This window comes from Culicoides brevitarsis, chromosome 2, assembly GCF_036172545.1.
Source record: "Culicoides brevitarsis isolate CSIRO-B50_1 chromosome 2, AGI_CSIRO_Cbre_v1, whole genome shotgun sequence".
Classification (NCBI taxonomy): domain Eukaryota; kingdom Metazoa; phylum Arthropoda; class Insecta; order Diptera; family Ceratopogonidae; genus Culicoides; species Culicoides brevitarsis.
This window is the reverse complement of record NC_087086.1, coordinates 12,681,091-12,705,899: the sequence shown is the minus strand read 5'-3', so window position 1 is coordinate 12,705,899 and position 24,809 is coordinate 12,681,091. Positions and strand designations below refer to the sequence as shown.

General features: G+C 25.4%; 1 protein-coding gene across 2 annotated transcripts; it reads left to right on the top strand.

Moving 5' to 3' along the window:
* Positions 1 to 611: 611 nt before the first annotated feature.
* LOC134831551 (trissin receptor) lies at positions 612 to 24,701 on the top strand. Of its 2 annotated transcripts, none has more exons than XM_063845307.1 (9): positions 612 to 766; positions 10,152 to 10,840; positions 11,939 to 12,083; positions 15,295 to 15,454; positions 18,400 to 18,597; positions 18,698 to 18,868; positions 21,055 to 21,266; positions 22,296 to 22,497; positions 23,885 to 24,701. In XM_063845307.1, exons 2-9 carry the CDS (start codon positions 10,309 to 10,311, stop codon positions 23,909 to 23,911), a joined length of 1,647 nt encoding a protein of 548 aa, XP_063701377.1. In that variant the 5' UTR covers positions 612 to 766; positions 10,152 to 10,308; the 3' UTR covers positions 23,912 to 24,701. The 2 variants fall into 2 exon arrangements, with proteins under 2 accessions (XP_063701377.1, XP_063701376.1); XM_063845306.1 differs by having other exon boundaries at positions 23,851 to 24,701.
* Positions 24,702 to 24,809: the final 108 nt, after the last annotated feature.

Here is a 24,809-nt window from a genome sequence, read left to right as displayed (position 1 = left end):
ATACAATGTCACAACTATATGCGCAAGGTACTGACACTGTGGTGTCTCATGTCATTGCGACTCCTTTAATTGAATCAAATTGTCATTCAATGCCTCAACAAGCACTATTCCCTCCTGTGAGAAAATTCTATTTCATACCATTTTCCACGAGAGACTTCAATGTTACTTTGTTCACGACACTCAGACAACTTTTTATGAATGAAATTAAACAGATGTTTTCCGTACCGAACCACATGCAGTAGAGGTAGGTCGGGGAAAAATGAACTTGTAGTGCGAGAGAAACCGGTGGAAATGAATTTTCCCGCGCTTCGATACTCTCCAGTCACTCGCATGCGCTCACAATTTCCTCTTCTTGAATGTCGAGAACAATGTTGTGAATGATTGTTTCAGCCTGTAACGCACTTACTGTTTATCGTTTTTGTCTTTTAGTCTTCTGCCTGCATCTGAAATCGACGGACGAGGAAAAAATCTCGGATCTGATGGATTAAAAAAAATATTTATTAAAAAAAATTAAAGTGATTTTGAAAAAAAAATATTTAAAAATAAAAAAAATAAAATTGAATTATTTACAAAAAAAATAAAAATACGGAAGAAAAATCTCGTGAAAAAAAAAATAATATAAGTGTCATAAACATCTGTAAATAAATAACAACATAAAAAAATAATTGAAAAAAAATATTCAAATTCAATATAAATATTTATGATAAAAAAAATAAAACGACAAAAAAAAGTTATTTATCGTGCCATCAGGATCAACAAATGCTGAGTAACGTTCATACCAACGACTTCTATTTTTATCTTTATTATTATATCATCTTCGTCAATAAAATCGAGTACAAAAGAAAATAATACATTTATTTATATGAGTTTTTAAACAACAAAAAAATTGATTGAATTCTTATAAGTGAAAATTTTTTCAAATAACTTCCTCATAATAAATATTTACAACAAATAAAAAAAAAATATTTTCAAAATTAAAGTGCAAAATTAATATTCCAACAGCGTCATCAGCGAAATATTTTAGTAAACCAATAAATCGCGTAGAATAATTAATTTATGAATTGTAGAAAAATTTATATCATAAACTGTTGAAAAATTCAAGCAAAAAAATTCAAATAAATTGCATTTAATTTAAACAATTTATTTTGGTAAATAATTCGGTTTGTGTGGCAAATGGTTTAGATTAGAGCAAAATCAAATTTTTGTGTGTAAAATGAAATATGTAGAGTAAAATAAAATGTGAGTGATGAAATTTAAACTTTCAATTAGTCAAACAGTCAATTAGATAAGTGGTTGAAGGTAGATGAGTAAAGTTTTAATTGATGGTTTTTTGTGACTTTTTGATCATAGAGATTAGTGAATATTGATGGTTTTTGGATTAAAGTTTTAAATATTTTATTCTTGAAAAAAAAACTCGTGAAATAAATCTATCTTTAAAATTTTTATAAAATAATTTTGATTAAAAATTTAAAAAAATATATAAAATAAGATTCGAATTAATTTTATTTTTTTTTTCATTTGATGAAATCATGAAATTTAAAAATAAAAAAAAATATTTTGGTTATCGTTATATTGGAAAAAAAAAAATAATAAAATAAATTACTTAAAATAAAGTTAATTAATTGATTAAAATTAAATTAATATTAAAATGCATGAAACTCAAATAAAACTATATTAATCAAAGGCAAATAAATAAATAATAATAATAACTGTGCTTAATTTGAAATTCTCAAGAAATTTATATAACTCTGTGAAATCAATTTACTAGGTGTTTATATTTCTGATAATTTTGAAAACTTCTAAATTATTTCAATTAAACTTGAATTTGTGAGTTCTTGTTCAAACATAATGCACTTTAATCGAATTGATTTTCCGTATGAATTTTAGTAAATTCAGGATTTCCTGGAAAAATTGACCTAAATTTAATTTTAAAACATTTATGTAATATTTATTCATATTTTTAAAAAATTTATTCATTAATTTTATTATTATTATTTTTTTTTTTATTTTTTTATGTTAATATTATTTTTTTAAATAAAAAAGATTTTTTAATTTATTTTATGATTTTTCTACTAATAATTTTTAAATTAATATTTTATCTTGAAAAATTTAAAAATAAAAAAAAATAATTATAAAAACATTTTAATTAAATTTAAAAAAAATAATTAGGTATGAAAAAAAATTGATAAATTTTAATTAAATTAAATTAAAATTAAATGATTTTTTTTTAATTAAAAATTTTTAAAAAATATAAAAAAATAATACCTCATATTGGATCATGCATATTGTTAAAGTGAAAAATAATTTTTTGACCTAAACTAACTAACTTTTTTTTTAATTTATTTTTTTTCTAATTTTAAATTTTTTAAATTAAATTTTCTATGAAATTCAATCAATTTATACTCAAAACAAGGAAATTAAACAACAATAATCCTGATTATCCTAATTTTACTACGAATATTCAAATTTGCGCTTAATGTTATTATGTCATTATGTGACATACACAAAATTGACATAAATAAACAATTAAGTTTGACAAACACTCTCAACAAACATGTCACATAATTTATTCAAAATTTATTGAATTCCACAGAAATAATTTTCCTTAACAATATGCTCATCTCCGGCGTGCACTTGAAACCACTTGATAAGCCAACATTCACATGTGTGACGGTAATATATGCATTGACACACTTATTCACTTCTCGCCAGACACTTTCCGAGATTTATCGCCATCATACATAATCGCAAAATATTTTGCATTTCTCACACTTTCAATTTCCTCGAAGAGAGAAATTGCTCAACAAATCACGAGCATGACACGTTTATTTGTCCAACGTATACAAATTTCAATTTCATGAATTATTCAAAAACTTACACAAAACAAGGATCGTCCGTCTCTTTGTATGAATTTCAAATGAGTTTGCACGGCAAAATGAGCGACAACAAAGAAAGTTTACTTAAAAAGATTTTTTTTTCTAAAGACTTTCCTAAAGAACAAAAGTCAATAGTTTACCATTAAGTTTCTTTCAAGTTTATTAATGAAGAAAAATAAAAAAAATGAAAAATTGATGGAAAGTTTCCTTCTTTCTTTGAAAAGTTGTGAAAAAAGGGGAAACGTTTTGTTTGTGCATCAAACCAAGAACAATGTGAACAACAAAGGAATTGAAAACTGAGGAAAAAGTTAAAAGCTGATTGCTTCATTCAGTAAATAGAAACTTCCATAAACTTTTTTCCTGTTATTTATTTATTTTTCTATAAAGACGTACAAGTTTTTTTTCTTTATTTAGAAAAAAAAATAAGCCTTCAATATTGTTATGTGTTGCTAGTTCGATGGAATGAATAACAATTGAATCTAATCTATAAATAGAATCAAGGAAGCAATAAATGAGGAGATTATTTAATTTGCCGGAGGTAGTTTATAAAAAGTAGAGGAAAAAAGAAGAAAAATCAATAAAACAGAATAAAATTACAACCATTTTATTTTTTATGTGAAGAAGTTTTTAGATAAGAAGATGAAGTTAATTAAAAAGGAGATAAAAAGGATTTTATTATTAAACGGAGAGCAATTTCTCGTTTTTATCGGTTTATTACAGTTAAATATTTTTATGTTAATTTTTGTATAATTACATTCAGATTTTGAATTTTTGATTTCGATTTAAATGAAACCAGACTCGTGGATTTCGTACTAACTGTCGAAATTTTTGTTTTTTTTTAAGGCTTTAATTTACAAATAAATATAAATAGAAGAATAGATTTAAAATAACTTGAGATAAAACTTGGAAAATTCAAATCTGGAAACCTCGTTTCCGAGAAATTTACAAAAATCATAAAAAATTGAATTTTTAAATAAAAAAGGAGAAATTTTAAAATTTCAAAAATAATTTAAAAAAATTTATTAAAAATTTGTTGAAAATTAATAAAAAATATTTTTATTTTTCTATCAAAATAATTTTAAAATTTTTATAATTATTTTAATAATAAAATTTTTACTTAAATTTTTACTATGGTAATTTAATAAATTAAAAAAAAAATATTTTTAAAATTTTTAGAATTACTTGAAAAATGTAAAATATTGACTTAATTTAAGATTTTTTTCATTATATTGAGGAAAATATAATTTTGGGAAATAAGTTGGCAAAAATAAATTTTTTTCACCTCTGCTTGAAAATATTCAACTTTTAAAGAAAAAATAACGTGCCATATTTGAAAAATTTGATAAATTTTCCTCAAAAAAAAAAATTTTTTTTTTCAATTTTTTTTTTTAGTAAATTTAAAACTCAATTTTATAGCTAATATTTCCACATTTTAGTAAATTTATAATAATTTTATATAAAATGTGTCAGAAAAAAGGAAAATTACTAATTTTATCCAATATGAGGAGTACAAAAATGTGAAATTTGCAGTTAAAAAAAATAAAATTTTAAAATTTATTCGAAATTTATCGAACTGAAAAAAAATTCAAGATAATTTCATGATATCTTAATTTAAAAATTTTTACTAAAAACATGAATTGGAGAATAAAATACAAAAATTTTAAATAATTGTAAAAAAATATTATAATATTTTTAAAATAAATTCAAAAAGTTATTATATAAGTTTCATAAGGAGTAAAAAAATATTTCTTTGAATATTTTTAAAAAATAAAAAAATGAAAATAATTAAATTTTGTATAAAAAATATTTTAATTAATATTTACTTGAAAAACATAAAAATCAAGAAAACTCATAAAATTGAATCAAACCAACCACATAAAGGAATAATTTCTCATGAAAGCATTCAAAGCCTTCATTTTACCCAAAAGACATATTTTGCATTTTTCTCAGAAATAACACAGGTAATCAAATTGGAATTCTACTTCAATGAATTGAATGTTATTTATCATCAATTGTATTGATTTGAATTCACAAAAACAAAACCCTGAATAATTATCATGAACTTAATTAATCCATTCAAGCAACAACTTCCTGTTAAAATTGTCTCTTAGTTAGTTTTATTTTTCTTTCACTTTTCTGCAATTATCACGGGAATTTTAATTAAAACTTTTGAGTAGTTTGTGCGAGAAAAAAAAAACTTTTTTTTTTGCAAAACAAAACACTCTTAACTGTTTCAGATTACAAAACTCATCAAAAGCGAGAGAAGAGAGATGATGAAGGTGTTACTCGAGTTAAATATTTCAAGTTGTTTTGTGTACTCGCAACTGTTGCAAACTTAATAAAATAATAATTTAAAATAGTTTTCGTTGAAGTTAAGCAATTTATATTTTTTTTTTAATTTTATTTTTATGAAAAAAAAAAGTTAGTAACTATTTTTAATATAAAATAAATAAAATTTTAATTTGTGACAATTTTTTACACTTTTTTGCACAAACGACAAAATTGCAGTGACACTTTTCTAATTTTATTTATTGGGCTGTTGGGATAAAAAAAATCACTTTTGCATCGATGCACGATCAATTTAAATAACAGTCTACCTAGTTTGTTATTTAACCAAAAATTGTGGTGACATGTGACGGGTGCCTGTGAAAGTACGAGAAAAAAAATTATTTTCCGTATTTCGAATATCGAAGCACGTCATTTCCAATTTTTAAGGCATATCGCGTTTCTAATTTAATTTTTTTTTTATTTTGCAACATCTGATAGGATCATGCATCATCGCATGTGGGTGTTTGCGCGAACGAAAACCAATAAATTTTCTCAGCTGGAGATATTTTGATGATGATGAAGATACCCGTTACGAGATGTTAAATATCGATTACCAATCAACGAAATTTTTCTTCTCAATTTTTTTTTTTTTTTTTTTTTGATAAATAAGGAACAAGTGTCATATGTCGAAAAAAATTAAGGAAAAAATTTTTAAATGAAATAAATTGGTTCAGAAAATGCTTACAAGGAAAAAATAAAATAAATGAGAATAAAAAAGCGACCATCATCATCATTAGTATACAAAAAGATTGAAATTTATTTTTTTCTTTTGTTGTGCGTTTTGTTTGTCTTTCGGTGTAACATCTGCGAGACGAAAAAAAACAATTATGAGCATCAGCTGAAGGATATTCTTTTTGTCACGCACAGTGGAAAGAGAAGAAAATTACAGAAAAAATTTGTAATTTGAGTTAAACGTTCGTATGTCGTTGTCTGGTTATCGTTTGAGTGGTTATTCAACTTTTCCAATTATTTTTTTAAAAAGTTTCATGAGAAAAATTCAATAACCTTGAAGGGATTTTTTTTTGAGTGTTAAATTTCTGTATTTTTTTTAATAACATGATAAACACGAACTGCACATTAATTTTGTCCTTTTGAGTCCTTGAAATAATTTATCAAAGTTTGCAGACATTTTTTCAAAAGTTTTCACAAAACTTTTATCTGAAGAATTAAGTGTCAAAAATTATTTAAAAAAAAATCACACTTTACAAGACAATTTTTCAATTCTTGTAGATTTTTTTTAAAAAAGTTGACAAAAAATGCAATAAATAATAGATTTAAGTGAATCGATATTGCTTTTTTTGTTAAGACATGCAATAAAAATTTATGTCCCAGAGATAATTTGATAGAAAATTGATAATTTTCTGAAGTACTTTTGATTCTTATGCAATTTAAATGCTATTGAAAAATTATTTTATAGGGTTTTAAGTTCATAAAATAATTTTTAAAATTCAAATTCTTGCAGTAAAATAATAGTTTTTATTCTAAAATGTCCATTGAAGGTCAAAAAATTACTGCAAAACTAACTTTTTCACTAAAATTCAACTGCAACCTTTTACTTTTTTAATAATTTTACTCTGAAATCGAACTTTTTTGCATATTCACATTATACATGCCCATCTACGAAGCAACAGAAAAGAACGGAAACGGGAGTCGAATCCATTAACAAAAATAATCCAACTTTATAGCTTTCCACTCGGCGCCATTTGAAAAATCGGCACGTAAAACAAACATAAACCGATTATTACCAAAGATGCCAGCCATTAGATAAGAAAATTGATAAAATGAACGCGCATTATTTCGTATCATAAAATATGAAAAATGTCGCTGAGAATTCCAGCCAAAGAAACATTTTCAAATATTTGTTAATAAATTTTCGTTATTAATTAAAAGAATAACCAAAAAATAAGCATTAAATGCAGTTGTGCCTTTTATGTCCTTTTTATTTCTCCAACGGCATAAATTAAACCAAAATATATGGTGGCAACAAAAATAACCGAGCGCACCAATAAATGAAATTAATTTTAAAATTATTTAAATGCAATTATTTATTTATAATGAACTGCACAACAATATGGGGTGACACTATCCGGGAATTGTCTCATGATGACATTGTGCTCATCGACCGAGAATGTTTTAATGCAATTTAAACAATAAATAAAATAGTAGCATTAAATGATACTTTGTGAAAAATGATACGTTTAAATGGTTGAGGTATCGAATTAAAGTTTTAGAAACTAATAATTTACTCGTTTTGAATTATTAATGGAAAATTCCTGTAATTTTGTCGGTAAAATAACTACAAACGATTTTTTTTTAAATATTTTTTTAAAAAAAATTTTATTTATAAAAATATTTAATATTTTTTTTTAAATATTTAATTTAAATATTTTTAAAGTATTTTATTAAATTTTTAATTAAAAAAATTAAATTTTAATTTTTTTAAAATATTTTATTTTATTAATATTTTTTTTTAATATTTTATTAATATTTTTCATTTATAAAAAATTTTTAAAATATTTTTATTATAGTGATTTTACTAAGAGAAAAAATAATATAAAATTAAAAAAAATAATTTTAAAGCACAAAAAAAATATTGAAAAAAAGTTTGAAAAAATTAAATAAATTTTTAAATGAATAAAATGTATAAATTATTAATTAACATAGTAAGCTTTAAATAAAATAATTTTTTTTTTTTTGAATTATTAATTTTTTTATAAACTCAAATAAATTTTAAGAAAATGTGAAAAAAATATGATTTTATTTTATTTATTTATTTTTATTTTATTTAATTATTATTATTTTTTTTAATAAGGATTGTAAAATATAAAATATCGTGGAAGACTCGAATTAATTTTAAAATTTAAAAATTTTAATTAATTAATTTTTAAAATTAAAAATTTCCGGAAAAATTAAAAATTTCAAAAAATTAAATATAAATCAGGAAAATCGAAAAATTTTTAAAAATAAAAAAAAAATTCTCCCATAGAAAAATAAATTTTTATAAACACGCTTAAACCATAAATTTTACGAAACTTTTCCCGTATTCATGAACAATGATAAATAATAATGCAATAATTAGTTGACAACTATTATACGAATTGTTTCAAGGAAATCCCGCTGCCACAGAGTCGCGAACCAAAGAAATATTTTCAAATTCCGTGTATTGCCTCCAACAATTTATTTCACTCTTTTATTCCGATCACAACGAAGCACAATAATTTAACAACAACAGCAGCAAAAAAAGGAAAAGTTTAAACTGCTTTTATTTAACTTTTGTGCGGAATAAACGAAGTGCATTCAGGGGGATAGGTAAACTTCATAATTCTTCATGCTTCATATTTCATTTCGGTTTTCTTATTATTTTATTTTTATTTTTTTTAACAAACAAAATTACTAAAGGAAGACGGTAGAAAAAAAAAGTTTGTTCAAAAGTATAGTTTCGAACAATGGGCAAAGTATCATTTTACCGTCTTTTTTCCTATATTATTATTTGCTTAAATAAAATAACAAGCATTGTTATTGCGGTTGTTTTGATGCTCAGACGTGCATGCATGACGAGAAAAAATCCAGGAAAAAAGCATTGCCAGACAGTTTCGTGTGGTGCGGAGACAAAAGTAATAAGAATTTTGCCATTTTTTCTGTTGTTTTGTGGGCACGTGAAGGTTGCTTCTTTTAATGGAATTAGTTCAGTAGAGCATTAAAGGGCTTGTCTGTCATTCTGCATTTAGAAGAAAAAAAGGTAGATGTCGGAGATTTATGAATTTTTTAAAAGAAAATGGAGACGACAGGTTTTTTTTAGCGTTGTTAGGGAAAAAAAGGGAAAAAAGTTAAAATGTCACAGAAAAAGTTTTTTTTTCTTCTAAATAATTAAGTTTACAGAGGAATTTGTGACAAGAAAAATGTTTTGGATCTGTTGAGTTTTAGTGCGCTATTAAAAAGTTTAGGTTGTTCTTCGTGATTAATTTTCTTTATAAATTAATTCTGATGTTCTAGAAGTGAAAATGGGTTAATGAAAATAATTACGCGTGACTCATTAAATTTTAAACTTTTTCTATTTTAAGAAAGAAAAAATTTTTTTCCTATGGAAATGTTTTTTTTTCTTTCGTCAAGGCTGTGAAGTTTTCAACCATTTTTTTATTTAATTTTAATATTTTATCAAATATTTTTTTTCTTATTTAATTAAAAAGTTAAAATAAAAAATTAAATTTAATATTTTAAATATTTTAATAATTAACTTAATTTAAAACAAATAAAAAATTAAATTTAATATTAAATTATTTAAATATTTTTATTAAAAAATTGAAAAAAATAAAAAACTAAATATAAATGCTTAAATAAATTATTTAATTAAAAACATTTTAATTTGAAAGTCAACCAAAATTATTTTTTTTCAAAAATTTTTATTTTGGGAGATTTTGTTGATTTTTCTTTACTTTTAAGTTAAAATTTTAAAATAATATAAACTAAAATTAAATAAATGTTAAGAAAAATTAACGTCTAAAAAAAAAAATTTACAAACAAAAAATTCAAAAAATTATTTTTTTTGGGACAAAAAATTATTAAATTTTTTCATTTAATATTTTTTTAATTAGTAAATCAATAAAATTTATTTAATTATTATTTTTTTTATAAAAATTAATTTAATAAAGTTATTTTTATTTAAAAAAAATTGTTTTTGCAAAGAAATTTTATTTTTTCTTTATTTTTTGTTTTCCAAAAGATGTTCAAAAACTTAAAAAAAAACATACAAAAACTCAACAAAAACAAAGTGTGACAAAATTTAAAGAATACTACAAAAAAAAATGAACAATCTCTACTTGAAAATTTAAATTCCATAGAAAAAAATCCAACAATACAAAATTTATTTTGTTCCGTTTCTAAACTTTTGTTTATCACAAACCAACAAAAATCGACACGCAATTCATAAAATAACAAATAAAATTCTAGCAGCAGTGAAACATAATCGAAACAAAAAATAACAAAATAAATAAAAGCAAAAACTCGAACACAGCAAATATTTAAAAGACAGAGAGAGAGAGAAAAATGTTTTTACCGGATAAAATAAAGCCAACCGGACAAGTGAGACAAGTAAAAAGAATGTACAATGAAAAGTTCCGATAAATGCATAGTGTTACTGATAATTCTGAAATCGTCGCCAAATGAATCGAATCTCTTTGCATATCTGTCGAAACTACATGGAAATATGCAAACACTACCAATGATTGATTTAGTGTTCAACACGCTCCACTCGACCACGACAAAAACGACAGTTGTTGCCTCGTCATCCGCGTCCCCCATTCCATTGCCGTTGCCATTTAGCATCAACTCATCATCATCATTAAATCAGACAACAACAACAACAACACCAACGAATTTTGACAAATATCAACTTTTGGCGAATCTCACCGCAAACACACTCAGCAATGTGACGGGTGGCTTTGGTGCTGCGGCAGCGACTGCCATCGCAGCTGGCAACGACGGAAATTACCAAAATGGCACATTTGCGTACGAGGATGATGATGGCGTTGGAGGCGAAAGTAGTCCAGATGTACACAAGGAATTTATCTTTGATCGCACGGATGTCAGAGTTATTTTCATCACACTTTATTCGCTCGTCTTTTGTTGCTGCTTTTTCGGTAAGGCGAAATTTATTATAATTAACTGCCTTTATTGCTTGTTTAGAGTTAATGATCTCTGTCCCACGTGGCACTTTTTTTCGCATTTTTTCATCATTAAGCCAATTAGAAATGTTTACGTTTGCCTTTTTTCGTCGTCGTCGTCGCCAGTCTTGGATTTGTGATTTCTTAGTTAATTTTTTTGCTTGGTTTGAATTAATTAGAATAGATTTTTAGCTTAAGTTACTTAAGTTTGACTTAATTCTAATAAAATTAATTAATTTACAATTTTTTAAAAATAATTTACAAAAATTTCATATTTTTTTCCAAATTTCTGTCGAAAAGACAAAAGTTAATTAAATTATTATTTTTTTAAACTATTAAGATTTTTTTGACTTAAACTTAAATTTAAGCTTAAGTCCTTTAAGTTTGAGTTTGACTTGACTTTAATTTGTTGAACATTTTGAAGAAAAAAATCTGGTATTATTCAGGCTTTTTGGAGAAATTGGTTCGGGCCTAAGATTTCAACCTTATGTGCAAGGCTAAAAAACTATAAAGAGTAAAAAAAATATTATGACTTAAGCTTAAGTTTTACAAAAAGTAAAAATAATTTGAAAGTCAAAAAATTGATTTTCAGCTAAAAAAAAATTTTAAAAAATTAAGTAAATTATTTTCACTTATGCCAAACTTAAGTGACTTAAACTCAAGTTAAACAAAAAAAACTTAAAAAAATAAAATTTTTGTCTTAATAGATTTTTGATTTAAACTAAAGAAACGAATAAAATAAGTCGAATAGTTTTGAATTTTAACCTAAGTTTCGAGATTTTTTTTTAATTAAAAAAAAAATTTACAATTAAGTCAATTAATTAGACTTAAGTCAAACTTAAGTAACTTAAACTTAAGCTTAAGTCAAATAATTTTGACTTGATAATTTTGGCAGCCCTGTTTATAATCCTAAAGCCAATTCCGCAACTGATCACATGAAAAAATTTCTTGAAAACAAAAACAAAAAATAATTAACAAAATCCCTTTATTACACAAAAAATTAGATTTTCATTAAAACAGCTGCTAAACAATTTTACATAATTTTTATCAACAAAACTTTTAATTTTTTTTCAGGAAATCTGTTGGTGATACTTGTCGTTACGATGTCACGCCGCCTTCGATCCATCACAAACTTTTTCCTCGCCAATTTAGCGGTGGCGGATTTGTGTGTTGGTGTTTTTTGCGTTTTTCAAAATTTATCGATTTATTTGATACCGAGGTGAGTGATTGCATTTCACGATAATTATTATTAATTTAAGCAAATAAATAACGGAAAAAACAATAATTAATATTTGCCCTTTCACAATTTTTATTTAATTATTTTTTTTTCGTAATTTAAATATAGAATTTCATATCGCATTCAGTCGGGGTAAAATTGAATTAAGCATCATTTAGAATATTTTTTAATTACCGGGTTTTCCATGAAAAATAAACAAACATCGATAATGAATGATGTTGAGTCAAACACTCAAGTAATCATCTCTAAATGATCATTTTTCAAACAGATTTTATTGATTACTGTTTGATTTTTTTGCGTGATTTATAACTCGGTACGATTTGCATTAATTAACGTCATTTTAAATAATTGATTTAATGGTTGTTCAAACAGACACGATTTACATGCACTGTCAATTTGAATTGATTTTATTGATGATAGGATGCGTTGAACGATTTTTCTTGGAAAGAAAGTCGATTGCGAAAATTGAAGCCATATTTTGTTTTTGATATTTGTTTCAATGAAAATGTCAATAAAAGAGTTGTGCGATATTTATTTTTCTGAGAAAAAAAAATGAATAAAATCTGACTTTTCCGGATCGGATGAACAAATATTTGTTGTGTATTGTGATTTTTGTCGGATTTTTTTTTTTTTTTTGTGAAAAAAGGAAAATTTATCCATATAATGAAAATCATGATTTTTCCTTAATTTTTTTTTTTAAATATTTAAATTAATAAAAATAAACGTTAAATAGGTAGAAATTAATTTTTAATTTATAGATTTTTTTTAATAAATTAAATTTTCAATAAATTTACAAACTTTATTGAAAGACTTTGACTTCAATTTTTTGCTTTTCATCAAATATTGAACAAAAGTTATCTTTAAGAAAATTGAAGTCAATTTCTTTATTATACAAAAGAGGAAGAAAAAAAGAAGTACAAAAAAGTAATTTCCGGTTCGCGAATTGAATCACTTTTTTGGGCTTTTTCGATAAATATCTCATGAAAATAAATGATTTTATCGAAACAAAAAACGATCATTGGTTAAAAAAATCAAAATACCGATACTTAGATAAAAATGTGATAAATAAGTGAAAAAGCTTCAAAAAGGCAAAAATAAAAATTGGAGATGAACAAAAATCATTCCTCAAATATCCGTCATAAATTACACAAAAAGCAATAAAAATCGACATTTTGACAAACAAATTGTAATTTAATGAACATAATAGAAGAATATTACATCAAAATATTGACATTACTGTCAAATAAATGTGACAATACTCAATTCACGTTGAAACGAAAAAACAAAAATGGAAAGAGAAATTGTGATAAACGAAAATTTTATAAAATAAAAAAAAATATGTAAAATAAGAAAATTTGTGAAAATATAAAATCTGTTTTATTTTCATAATTTTTCTCATTTTTCATAATTTTTTATTTTTTTTTTTTAATTTTCGTTTGTCACAATTTCTCTTTTGATATGTTTTTTAAAAATAAAAAATTTATGATTTTTACTTTAAAATCAGGAAGTAAATAAAATTTTAAAAAAATCAGTAAATAATTATACTCGAATAGTTTTTTTAATTATTTTAATTTTTTTTAAATTCAAATTGAAAATTTCAAAGAAGATTATTAAAAAACAACAAAAATGTTTCAACGATTTTATTATTTTTTTTATTATTTTTTTTATTATTTTTTTTATTTTTATTTTATTTTTATTTTTAAAATTTAAAAAAAATCGGTAAAAATTTATACTCGATTAGTTTTTATTTCAAAAAAAAATAATTGAAATTATTATTTCAGGCAAGCAAATTGAATGTTTGATTTTATTTGATTTAAAATAAATGAAGTTTTCATTAGTTTTTCCTGTCCCCAATGAATTGCAGTCAAAGCTTTTCCTTGTTACTCCGCAAAACAAATGAGGAAAAAGAGCTTTTATGTTTTTGACTCAAATAACCATATTTTATTTTATTCCACTTTTATTATTGACAGCTCATTACTTTTCCGCTGATTCCAGAGCATTTGAATATAAAATTATTTTAAAATGTTTCTTCTTTCTCGGAATCCTTTCAACTTTATTATTTAAATACTACATTCTGTAAATTTTCAGTTGCCGCTGGAAAAACAATTTACATAAATTCACATGAAAATTCTCTAACCGTATTAATTACATCTTTATTTTCTTTTGAATTCATAATATTTGCTTGTTTTTATCAACAATTTATTTCGTGGAAAATTATGTGAAGAAAATAAATATTTGTAAGCCTTCGTCCTTGACAATAAAAAACGAAAAATAATCCCTGGAGACAAATCTGTTGAATATTTATTTCAATGTCAAACCAATTACCGCACGTCATTTTTCGTGAACGTGAAAAAGTATTAAATGTCAGAAATTTTCAAGCAATTAAAATGAAAGATTTTTAGTCACAAAGGACGCTTTTACTAAACATATCAAGAAAATTTATTTAACTTCACTCTCATAAAATGTGAAGAAATTTTCAAAAACGTTCCTTTTATTTTAATGATGTTTCTTTTTATTTCTTTTTTTTTTTTTGTCTCATATGAGATGAAATTCCGTAGATTAAAACGAAAAAAAAACGTAGTCGTCAAATTTCAGCGAGTTCAAAATAAAATGCATTTTTTTCACTCGCATTTCATTGTGAGATTTTCAACATTAAATATGAAAGGTAAAACTCTTTTTGCAAAAATACACCTACACGACTGAAACTCTACACAATTGCGAAAAAAGTCTGTCATTTAAAAATGTATTTAATTCATGCAAAAAAAAAAAAGTTTCGCTTGTGTTATCTCGTGTTAACATTCGTATGAAAATCGTGTTGAATGGAGAAATAAATGCTTGACAAATACGTTTTATTCTCGCGCTTTTAAACAATAATTTTTTCGCATTAAAAGGAAACATGAGAAAAATCACGATTGTTTGTTTTTATTTGAAAAATAATACAATAAAATTCAGATGATGATGAGGAGGAGAGATGCTGATGTGATAAAATGATAAATTATCGCGAAAAGAGATTTTTTTAAAATGTTTTTCTCTTAATATTTGTGAAGCATAAATTTAATGGTTTTTTCATGTCACAAAAGGACCATAAATGGCTTCCTATTAAATTAATTTATATTTGGGTTGATTTTGAATTATTGTTTGTGTTCAAAAATGTCAAAAGTTGTCAATTTTAATTTAATTTTTTTCGTTTCAGCTGGGTCCTAGGCGACTTCCTCTGTAAAATGTACCAATTCGTGCACTCACTTAGTTACACAGCTTCAATTTTTATATTAGTCGTAATTTGTATGGAGAGATACTTTGCCATCATTCATCCAATAACGTGCAAACAGATATTGACGTCGACCAGATTAAGGGTAAGATTTAACAAAAATAATGATGCTGAAGGTCGTTCCTCCAAAAACTCACATTTGTCATTCAAATTTTTGAGATATATTGAGAATTTTTGTCTGTTTCTTTGACAAATGACTCCCACTCACTTTCGATTTTTCTATTATAATCTCCTCGAAATCGCCTTACGAAAATTTGCTTAGTCAATCCTAAAAACCATAAATCGTCTCCCACAGTTCAATTTGAATGCCAGACAGCCTTCATATTATTTTTAGATCATGCGGGATATTTTCAGATGACCATTAAATTCGATGAACTCGACGGAAAAATTTCAATCATTTTGTTGAACACAATAAAAAAGAGTTCGCGTTAAAAAATGTTCCCTGTCGAGATTATTGATGAAGCAGTTCTATTTTATCTCTCTCGTTATCCCTTGCAATATATATGACTTCGATTTATTTGTGGATTAGCATATTGTATCTAGCTCCTTGCAACTTTTTCAATTCAATAAAAAAGATTGGAATTTAGGGTAAAAAAATTAATGGAACAGATTCCCAACGTATGGGATCGATTTAGTTGATAAAACAAATAATTTGGAATTTTTTGCATTTTTGCAAGCCTGAAGGTAGATTGACTTTTCGATGATAGTAGTTCAGCAGTTGAAGCAATTTTTAACAGCGTCACAAATGCCTTATCATTGTTAAAACAAACGAATGTTGAAAAAATGATTCTACATTCATCATGATTGATGAAGTGCTTTTCCATGCCGTTAATAACGAAAATTGGTACAGGGTGTTTCGTTAAAATTTTTCATTTAAAAAAATTTGAAATTTAAATATCAATTTTTAAAATATTTTTAGGATATTCAAGTGACTTTATCAAACCAATGATGCCAAGGATGTAAATACATGAAAATTAAAGTAAATAATTAATATCTATAAATTGAATCAATGAGGATGTTCGAGAGTAAAATAAGGGCGACAAAGATGAAAATGCTTTGACGAGACGAAGAAAATTATGTTCAAAGATCAATCAATGCGCAATTAGAAGCCGTACAATATCAAATGAGCTTAACAGACAGATAAACAAGCTCATTGATACATTTTAAAATATAGATCAATACAACCTACGAGAGTCTCAGCTTTTAATCCATTAAGTGACAACAGAATGAAAAATATGTAATGAAATGCAAAATTCTCAGTTGTTGAAAAAAAAGTTGGATGTACAAAGCCAACTGTTTGACTTAATTTCGTTTATTGAAAAAAATATGTAAGAGTTTCCATCAAAAAGACAACGGCAAGCTATATGACAAGTTTTTGGCTAAATCAATTTGAACCAATATCGAGGGATGGCACAGGTCCAAAAGTTTACTATCTGCAGAAATGGAAAAAGTTTATTTTTTCTCGGGAACCAAACTCATTTCCCAAAATTATATTTACCCCAAGATATTGAAAAAAATCGTAAATTAAGTCAATTTTATACATTTTTTAAGTAATTCTACAAATTTTAATTTTTAAATTATAAAATTTCCCATTTTATTCTTAAAAAGTCAATATTTCTTTATGATTTTTGAAAATTTCCCGGGAACGAGGTTTCCAGGTTCCCGCAGTTTTTCCAGGACCGATTATCTGGCACAAGTTATTTTGTCAGCCTGTGGCCAATAGATAAAATTTAAAGAATTATATATAATACCAAACCTTTCTATTATTCTCTCTGTTTTTACGTCAGACAAATCAAACATTAGAAGTTTAGACAAATTTAGACGAGTTTTAATTTAACTACAAATACTATAACTGCGTCGTAGTTCAAAATGTAAAAACCTATTCTGTTTTTTTTTTTTGGTTGGTAAGGCCGCTCCAAACGAAAATAAAAAATAAAGTCCGATGCCCCATTTTAAAAGTCAAAAATCCAATGGGGCAAAATAAAAAAAAAAGTTAAAAATTTTATCAAAATTGTTAGTTTTTTGTTGTATTTTCATAATTTTTCAAGACATTTTCAAAAAAATTTTCAATTATTTTAATTTTTGTTTTGAAAATCATATTTTAACTTGAATTTTCTTCTCTAAAAAAATTTTTCATAAAATTACTGAATTTTTTTTTTCAAATTTTTTTGACAATTATTTTTTATGAAATTTTAATTTTTCAATTTTTAACTTAAAATGATCTTAAATCAATTTTTAAATTGAAAGTTTCAAAGAAGATTATTGCTAAAATTTTGTCATTTTGTATGAAAAAAAGTATTTCAATTTTTTTTTTATTTTGCCCCCCCATTTTATTTTCAAAAATTTTGGACTTTATTTTTTATTTTCATTTGGAGTGGCCTAATATCGAAAAATATACAAATTTCTCGAAAACATTCAATACAATGTAAATAGAGTGCAAACCAGTCATTATATATTTCGACAGACTCTCGAGAGTACATTAAAACGGGAAAATTGCTATTAGCCATCGCATAAAATTGTATTCAGAAATAGAAGTAAATCCCTAGCTTTCACTTCATAAATTTTACTTAAATCTCTTCCATATATATTTGAACCGAAAATCCATCTTGAACTGAAAATGACCCTTAAAAGCATTTTTATTGTTGTTCAGTAAAAACGTTGAGTTACGATGTCTGAAAAAAAAACGAAACACCCTGTCCACGCCTCGCATGATTCTACATTTGTAAGCTATCGACATGTTAATGGCAGCTAAATCAATCTTCGTGTTCATTCACATATGCAAAAAAACGAATGTATATTCTATCTAATTGCCCAATATTTTATTAAAACACCGAACTCTTTGCCGCAACTTGTTCACACGCTTCATTACACAGCTGCATTAGATGGAGGCCTTCACGTAGCACATTCATAAATTAATCACTTGACTTTGAATGGCATTCCTAAATGGGTTTCCAATTTTCTCTCTCTCTTGCTATCTCTCTGTGTAGTTTTGCATATTTGCTCATGAAATACGTTTTTTTTTCCTTGCAGCTCGTGATCGTAATAGTGTGGATAACATCTGGCGTCTATTCTATACCAAAATTTATTTTTGTCCGAACAATAACAAATGACCTGGGGAATGGACAAACAGAAACGATATGCATCGCACACCGTAAAGCATTTAACGCCGAGCTCTTTGACTTGATCAATTTTGCACTTTTGTATATATTACCCCTGCTTGTTATGACAGTAAGTAAAGACAATATTTGGCCAAGCACTGCAACAAAAAAAAAAAGAAGAAGAAAGAAAAGGTCAAGATCATCTAACGAATTCTCTTTCATCTTTTCAGATACTTTACAGTCGCATTGGGATTGCCTTATGGCAGAGTTCGCGTGGCTTGGAACGTCACATTGCCATGCAAAATACGACAACGGGTCACATGAACTCGGGCAATGGATTGTTGTCACGTGCCAATAGTCGGCACGATAATAAACGATGTCTTGGAGCAACAGAAAGCCAGGTGCGTCCACTTTTACGTAATCTAAATTCAATTTTTGTTTTCACATAATGCTTGAAAATGGAATAACAAGTGTGTTTGAGATAACCGCATAATGGTAATAGAAAGACAAAGATGGGGTATTTTCTAAATGGAAATTTGAATGAAAATGTGTCAAAAACAAAATTTTGTCATATTTTTCATGAGATTAAATGAAATAAAATGTGGTTGAATTCGAGTTTAAGCACTTTGGTCAAGGGAAAAGACGACTAATAAAAAGGTCAAGGTTTATGCATAAAATACCGACCGCCACGTGCCATGAAAACTAAACCTCTTAATTTTGTAATAACTATTAATAAACATAAGTTGGTGACGTCATACATGAAAGATCGATACAATAACATTTTTTTTTCAAAATTTAATGATTTTATAAAAAAAAATTAATTTTCCAATTTTTTTTTTATTTTACATTATTTAACAAAAAATTATTAAATAAAAGAAAATAAAAATATTTTAATATTTAATTAAATTTTTAAAAATAGATTTTAATCATAAAAAATTATTCTAAAAAATTAAAATTTTTTTATTTTAAATTATTTAACAAAAAATTATTCAAATTATTAAATAAAATAAAATAAAAATATTTTAATATTTAATTAAATTTTTAAAAATAGATTTTAATTAAAAAAAATTATAATTAAAATTTTTTTTTTAAATTATTTAAAAAATTATTAATTTAAAAAAAAAATTATAAAAAAAAATTATTCAAATTATTAAATAAAATAAAATAAAAAAAATTTAAAAAATTAAAATTAAAAATTTTTTATTTTTATTTAACAAAAAATTATTAAATTTTTAAAAATAGATTTTAATCATAAAAAAATTTTAAAAAATTAAAAAAAATTTTTTTATTTTAAATTATTTAACAAAAAATTATTCAAATTATTAAATAAAATAAAATAAAAATGTTTTAATATTTAATTAAATTTTTAAAAAAAATTAATTTAAAAAATTAAAAATTAATTTAAAAAAATTTTAAAACAAATTAATTTTTAAATAAAACTGATATGAAAAATTTATAAAAGTTATAATAGCCTTACCTTTCTCTAGAAAATGATTTTCCCACGAAGGCAAACATATTTTAATATTTTATGTGAGAACCATCGTCAGAGACAACTAAATGGCTTCATTCGCAGAAAGAAGTCTAGAAAAAAAAAGTTAATTAAAATCCCAACCAATCGCTTTGTGAACATTAGAGAGATGTCAATAGAGACACAAAAAGGATTAAAAATGTGAAAAAATACTTTCATGTCTTCTTCGAACATGAATCACCTCAGGAGATTTTTTTCTCTTTAAAAATCGAAAATTATTTATGAAAGTCATTGAATAGATTTTACTTCTTGGAAGTCTTTAAAAGTTCAATAATCGACTTTCAACGTGGAGACGTCTGGTATTTTGTTTTAAAAAGAAAAATCAAAATCATATCGATTGATAAGAGGAATTTTGTATAAAATAAACAGTTTTTGTAGAGCTAAGACTAATATTTGCGCTGCAAAGTAAACATTTGGATTAGAAAATCTTTGTAATCAATCGTAATGCAATTTAAAGCATAAATTCCAGATTATTTTCGGAACCAAACCAAATATTTGCGTTGAAAGCTACAAAAACTTAATAAAATTCACCAACCATGAAAACCACAACATTCTCATTTCCATTCCGCACGATTTGGTGCCAGATTATCTCTGCATATGTGTTTCTTCAAAAAAGACGAAAAGAAAACAACTTTCGTCTGTCAATCCCTTTCTTTTTGCGCTCGATCAACAACACTTAACAAGTTTATCTTTTAGCTTCTCGTGTCAAGTACTCTCAAAGCTAAAAAACCAACATTTTGAAGAATGCACGAAACGCACGTCGAAACGTCATATCAACATCGATTTTGCAGTCTATCATCCGCTATCATCAGAAAATTGATTTTAAAATTGAAAAACTGATTAAATCGGTCTTTGTTTACTTTTTTGCCATCCAATGAAAATTTTCCCATCACATTTTCTGCTGGTATCGTCAATTTTTGACGCATTTTCCATTTCCAGAGAAAAAAACAACAAACTTTGGTAGAGATAACAAAATTAGCTGCCATTAACGAGATTTCATTGATAAATATTGTCACATGAATGCGTCACAACGAGTTAATTGAGTGAATTCTATTTCAGGTGTCCGTTGAATCGGAAAAAATTGTCGTTAGCACGTGGCGCAATCAGAGCTTCCATCAACGTCATCACGGCACCCAAATAGCACAAATCTCCAATTCGGCCAATAATGTGTTGCGGGCACGACGTGGCGTCATACGAATGCTGCTCGTGGTTCTCCTTACATTCGCTCTCTGCAACTTGCCGTATCACGCAAGGAAAATGTGGCAACATTGGTAATTATTTTTTCATGTTCATAGCATTTAACCCTGTGTTCTGCCGGCAGCGATGTGCTCTGAATTCATTTCGTTTCGTTCGCAATCCTTTTATTTTTTTTTCTGTGTTTTTCACGGAAAATAACAAAGCATTGTGAAGATTTTTATCGTGAGAAAAATAACTTAATTCCGTCCGACTAATTATACAGATTGGAATTCGTTTGTCTGTTTGCAGGGTGGTAATTAAAGAAATTCTATAGATAAAAGAGTGATTTAAAAATTATTTCTATTTATAAAAATTTTAATTTTTTACTAATTTACTATTTAAATTATTGCCAAATAATTCATTTTTAAAATTCATCAAGATTTTATCATTATAAAAATTTAATTAAGATAATAAAAATACATAATTAAAAATATTTTTTTGTGTTAAAAAATTTTCAAAAATATTTTTTTTTGTTACAAATTAATTTAATATTTAATTTTATTTTTTTTATTTAATTTATTTAATTTTTTTTTTTAAAATTAAAGTAAAATTTAAATAAATAAATTAAATTAAAAAAAAATAAAAAATTATTTAATAAAAAATATTTTTTTTGATAAAGTAAAATTTAAATAAATAAATTAAATTAAAAAAAATAAAAAAAATATTTTATTTAAATTAAAATATTTAATTTAATATTTAAAATTAAAAATTATTTTATTTAAATTAAAATATTTAATTTAATATTAATAAATAAATATTTAATATTAATAAATATTTTTAATTTTTTTCTCATTTTTTTCTAATTTTTAAAGAAATTATTTTTGTATTTTTTTAATTTTATACAAAAGCAAGTTTTAATTAATTAACGAAAAATTTCATTTAATTAATAAAAAAACATTTTTCATAATAAAAAAAATTCGGACCACCCTGCAAAATTTTCATTAAATTTTTAACTTCAGGGATTCTTTTCCATCAATTATCTTTCACAACCCAATCAATTTATAATTAAATTCTCTTTAATCCGAAAAAAAAAATATTTATATTAAAAATTAATTTATCTTCAGGTCTTCCGATTACCGTGGCGACTCAAACTTCAACGCACTCTTCACACCACTCACCTTCCTCATAACGTACATCAATTCCGGCGTCAATCCACTGCTGTACGCCTTTCTGAGTCGCAATTTCCGCAAAGGTATGCGTGAACTATTGCTTTGTTCCCTGAAGAAAAACAAGCATAAATCATCTAATTATCGAGTTCCTGTTCTCGTAAGTATTCATTTTGCATTATTATTACTTTTATCTCTTTGGATGTTCTTCTTCTTCTTCTTTCATGTAGTTTTTTTGTGTGTTTGTGCTCAGATATAAATTTGAATCAATTTTATTGTTTTTTTCTGTTCACGTGTTTTTTCTCGTATGAGAGACAAAATGAAAATATATTGCTTAATAACATAAATAAAAATGATTCAAAATTTAGTTAGATGTGAAGAGAAAAGAGAAGAAGAAAATGATAACATTTGGTAGCAATATTTTAATTGGCACAGACAAAAATAACAAGAATAAACATGTTAACAACAAATTCGTTTTTATTACTGCACAAATAAATTTCCTCAAAAAAATAGATAGGTATTATGTTTGTTTATGTGATTTTTCGATACCTATTAACTTTTTTCTATAAGATTTGAAATGATGATGATTGATCGCCTACATAGGTCGTCTAGACAGGATATAGGACGCATGTCACGCGAAAATTTTATGTTTTGTGTTTCCTCTTTGTACTTCTTACTATTATTTCAATATTAGTCAATTTAAATTTTGGTTTAGCGGTGTAAATTTTCATAGTGAAAAGTCGTATGGATGTCATAAAGCTTCGTACAAGTAAAATCAGTACGGAGCTCTATAGCATCCATACGAAATTTATTACCGCAAATTCGTATGGATGGTATGGAGTTTCGTACAAAAAATTTCAGTACGGAGCTCTATAGCATCCATACGGAAATTTATTACCGCAAACTCGTATGGATGGTATGGAGCTTCGTACAAATAATTTCAGTACGGAGCTCTATAGCATCCATACAGAAGTTTATTAACGCAAACTCGTATAGATGGTATGGAGCTTCGTACAAATAATTTCAGTACAAAGCTCTATGGCATCCATACGGAAATTTATTACCACAAACTCGTATGAATGGTATAGAACTTCGTACTGAAATTATATGTACGAAGCTCCATACCATCCATACGAAGTTTATTACCGCAAATTCGTATAGATTGTATAGAGTTTCGTACAAATAATTTCAGTACGGAGCTCTATAGCATCCATACGAAATGTATTACTGCAAATTCTTATGGATGGTATAAAGCTTTGTACAAGTAATTTCAGTACGAAACTCTATAGCATTCATACGTAACTTTACTACCGCAAACTCGAGCTTCGTACAAAAAATTTCAGTACGAAGCTCTATAGCATCCATACGAGTTTTCTGTACGACAAATTTCACCGCTAAAATAGAATTTAAATTGACGAAAACATTATTACACTTTTACTTCACACAAACACTCATAAAAAAGCCAAAAAAGAGAAAAAACAAATTATAGAATCAGATCTTATTTAATGTCTAGAATCATTCCTTACCGACCGATTCAACTCATATAGGAAACCAACCATGACACGGTTATGTAACAACTAATTCATCGTACATATGAGAAGAACTTCCAATGTACGAGACAACATACCGCAGCAAATTATCGGATGCCGAGGATTTTCTCAGCAGCAACAGTAGCAGTTGCACTAACAACAATAATTGTAGTACTAACAGTTTTAGTGACACGCCAAGTTGTCGTCGAACTAGTGATGCCGAGAAAAAGAAGAAGAAAACTGTGTCCTTCATCGTATTGGACCAACAACCACAACCACAACGAGATTTCTATTAATGTTACTTGTAGTACCATTTTTGTGATATTTAATGTGAAAATTAGCTAGCGCTCTTTTCGCGCGTGCTTCTAAAAGCTTTTCTTACGTATAAATGTGTGTTTGTATCTCTTCCGGTGTACCTTGAAAACTTTTTGCATCATTAAAATCAAAAATCAACAAAAGATATCAAGCCAAACTGTGTATGCGAAAAATACACATTAAAAGAAAGTATCAGTCCCAGCATTTTTAGATCATTAGAGACTTTATCAAAACTCTTTATTATTGTATGTACATAGAAATTTATAAATACGTAGGAAGCAGTCATTGTCAAAAATTTATCTACGAAAGTGCTTTCTTGTTCCTTGTAACAAATGACGCACGACACACTTGCATGAATATTGTAAATTTTAATCTATCAAGGCTGTCTCGAGTGTGTTTTTGACATTTTACGCGGCATCACAGATGTCATTCAACCGTAAAAGTTTTAAGTTATTCATGTGGTGACTTGGCGTCGCGACAATTGATATCAAAAAATGTCATTTTGTTTGAAGTACTAATGGATTTTTCATTCTGTCTAAGTGAAGAAGTGAACAAAGTTCATTTAGAAAAAAAATGAAAACATATTTTTATTAAGACTGACTTTAAATGACAGAAGAAAGCTTAAGAT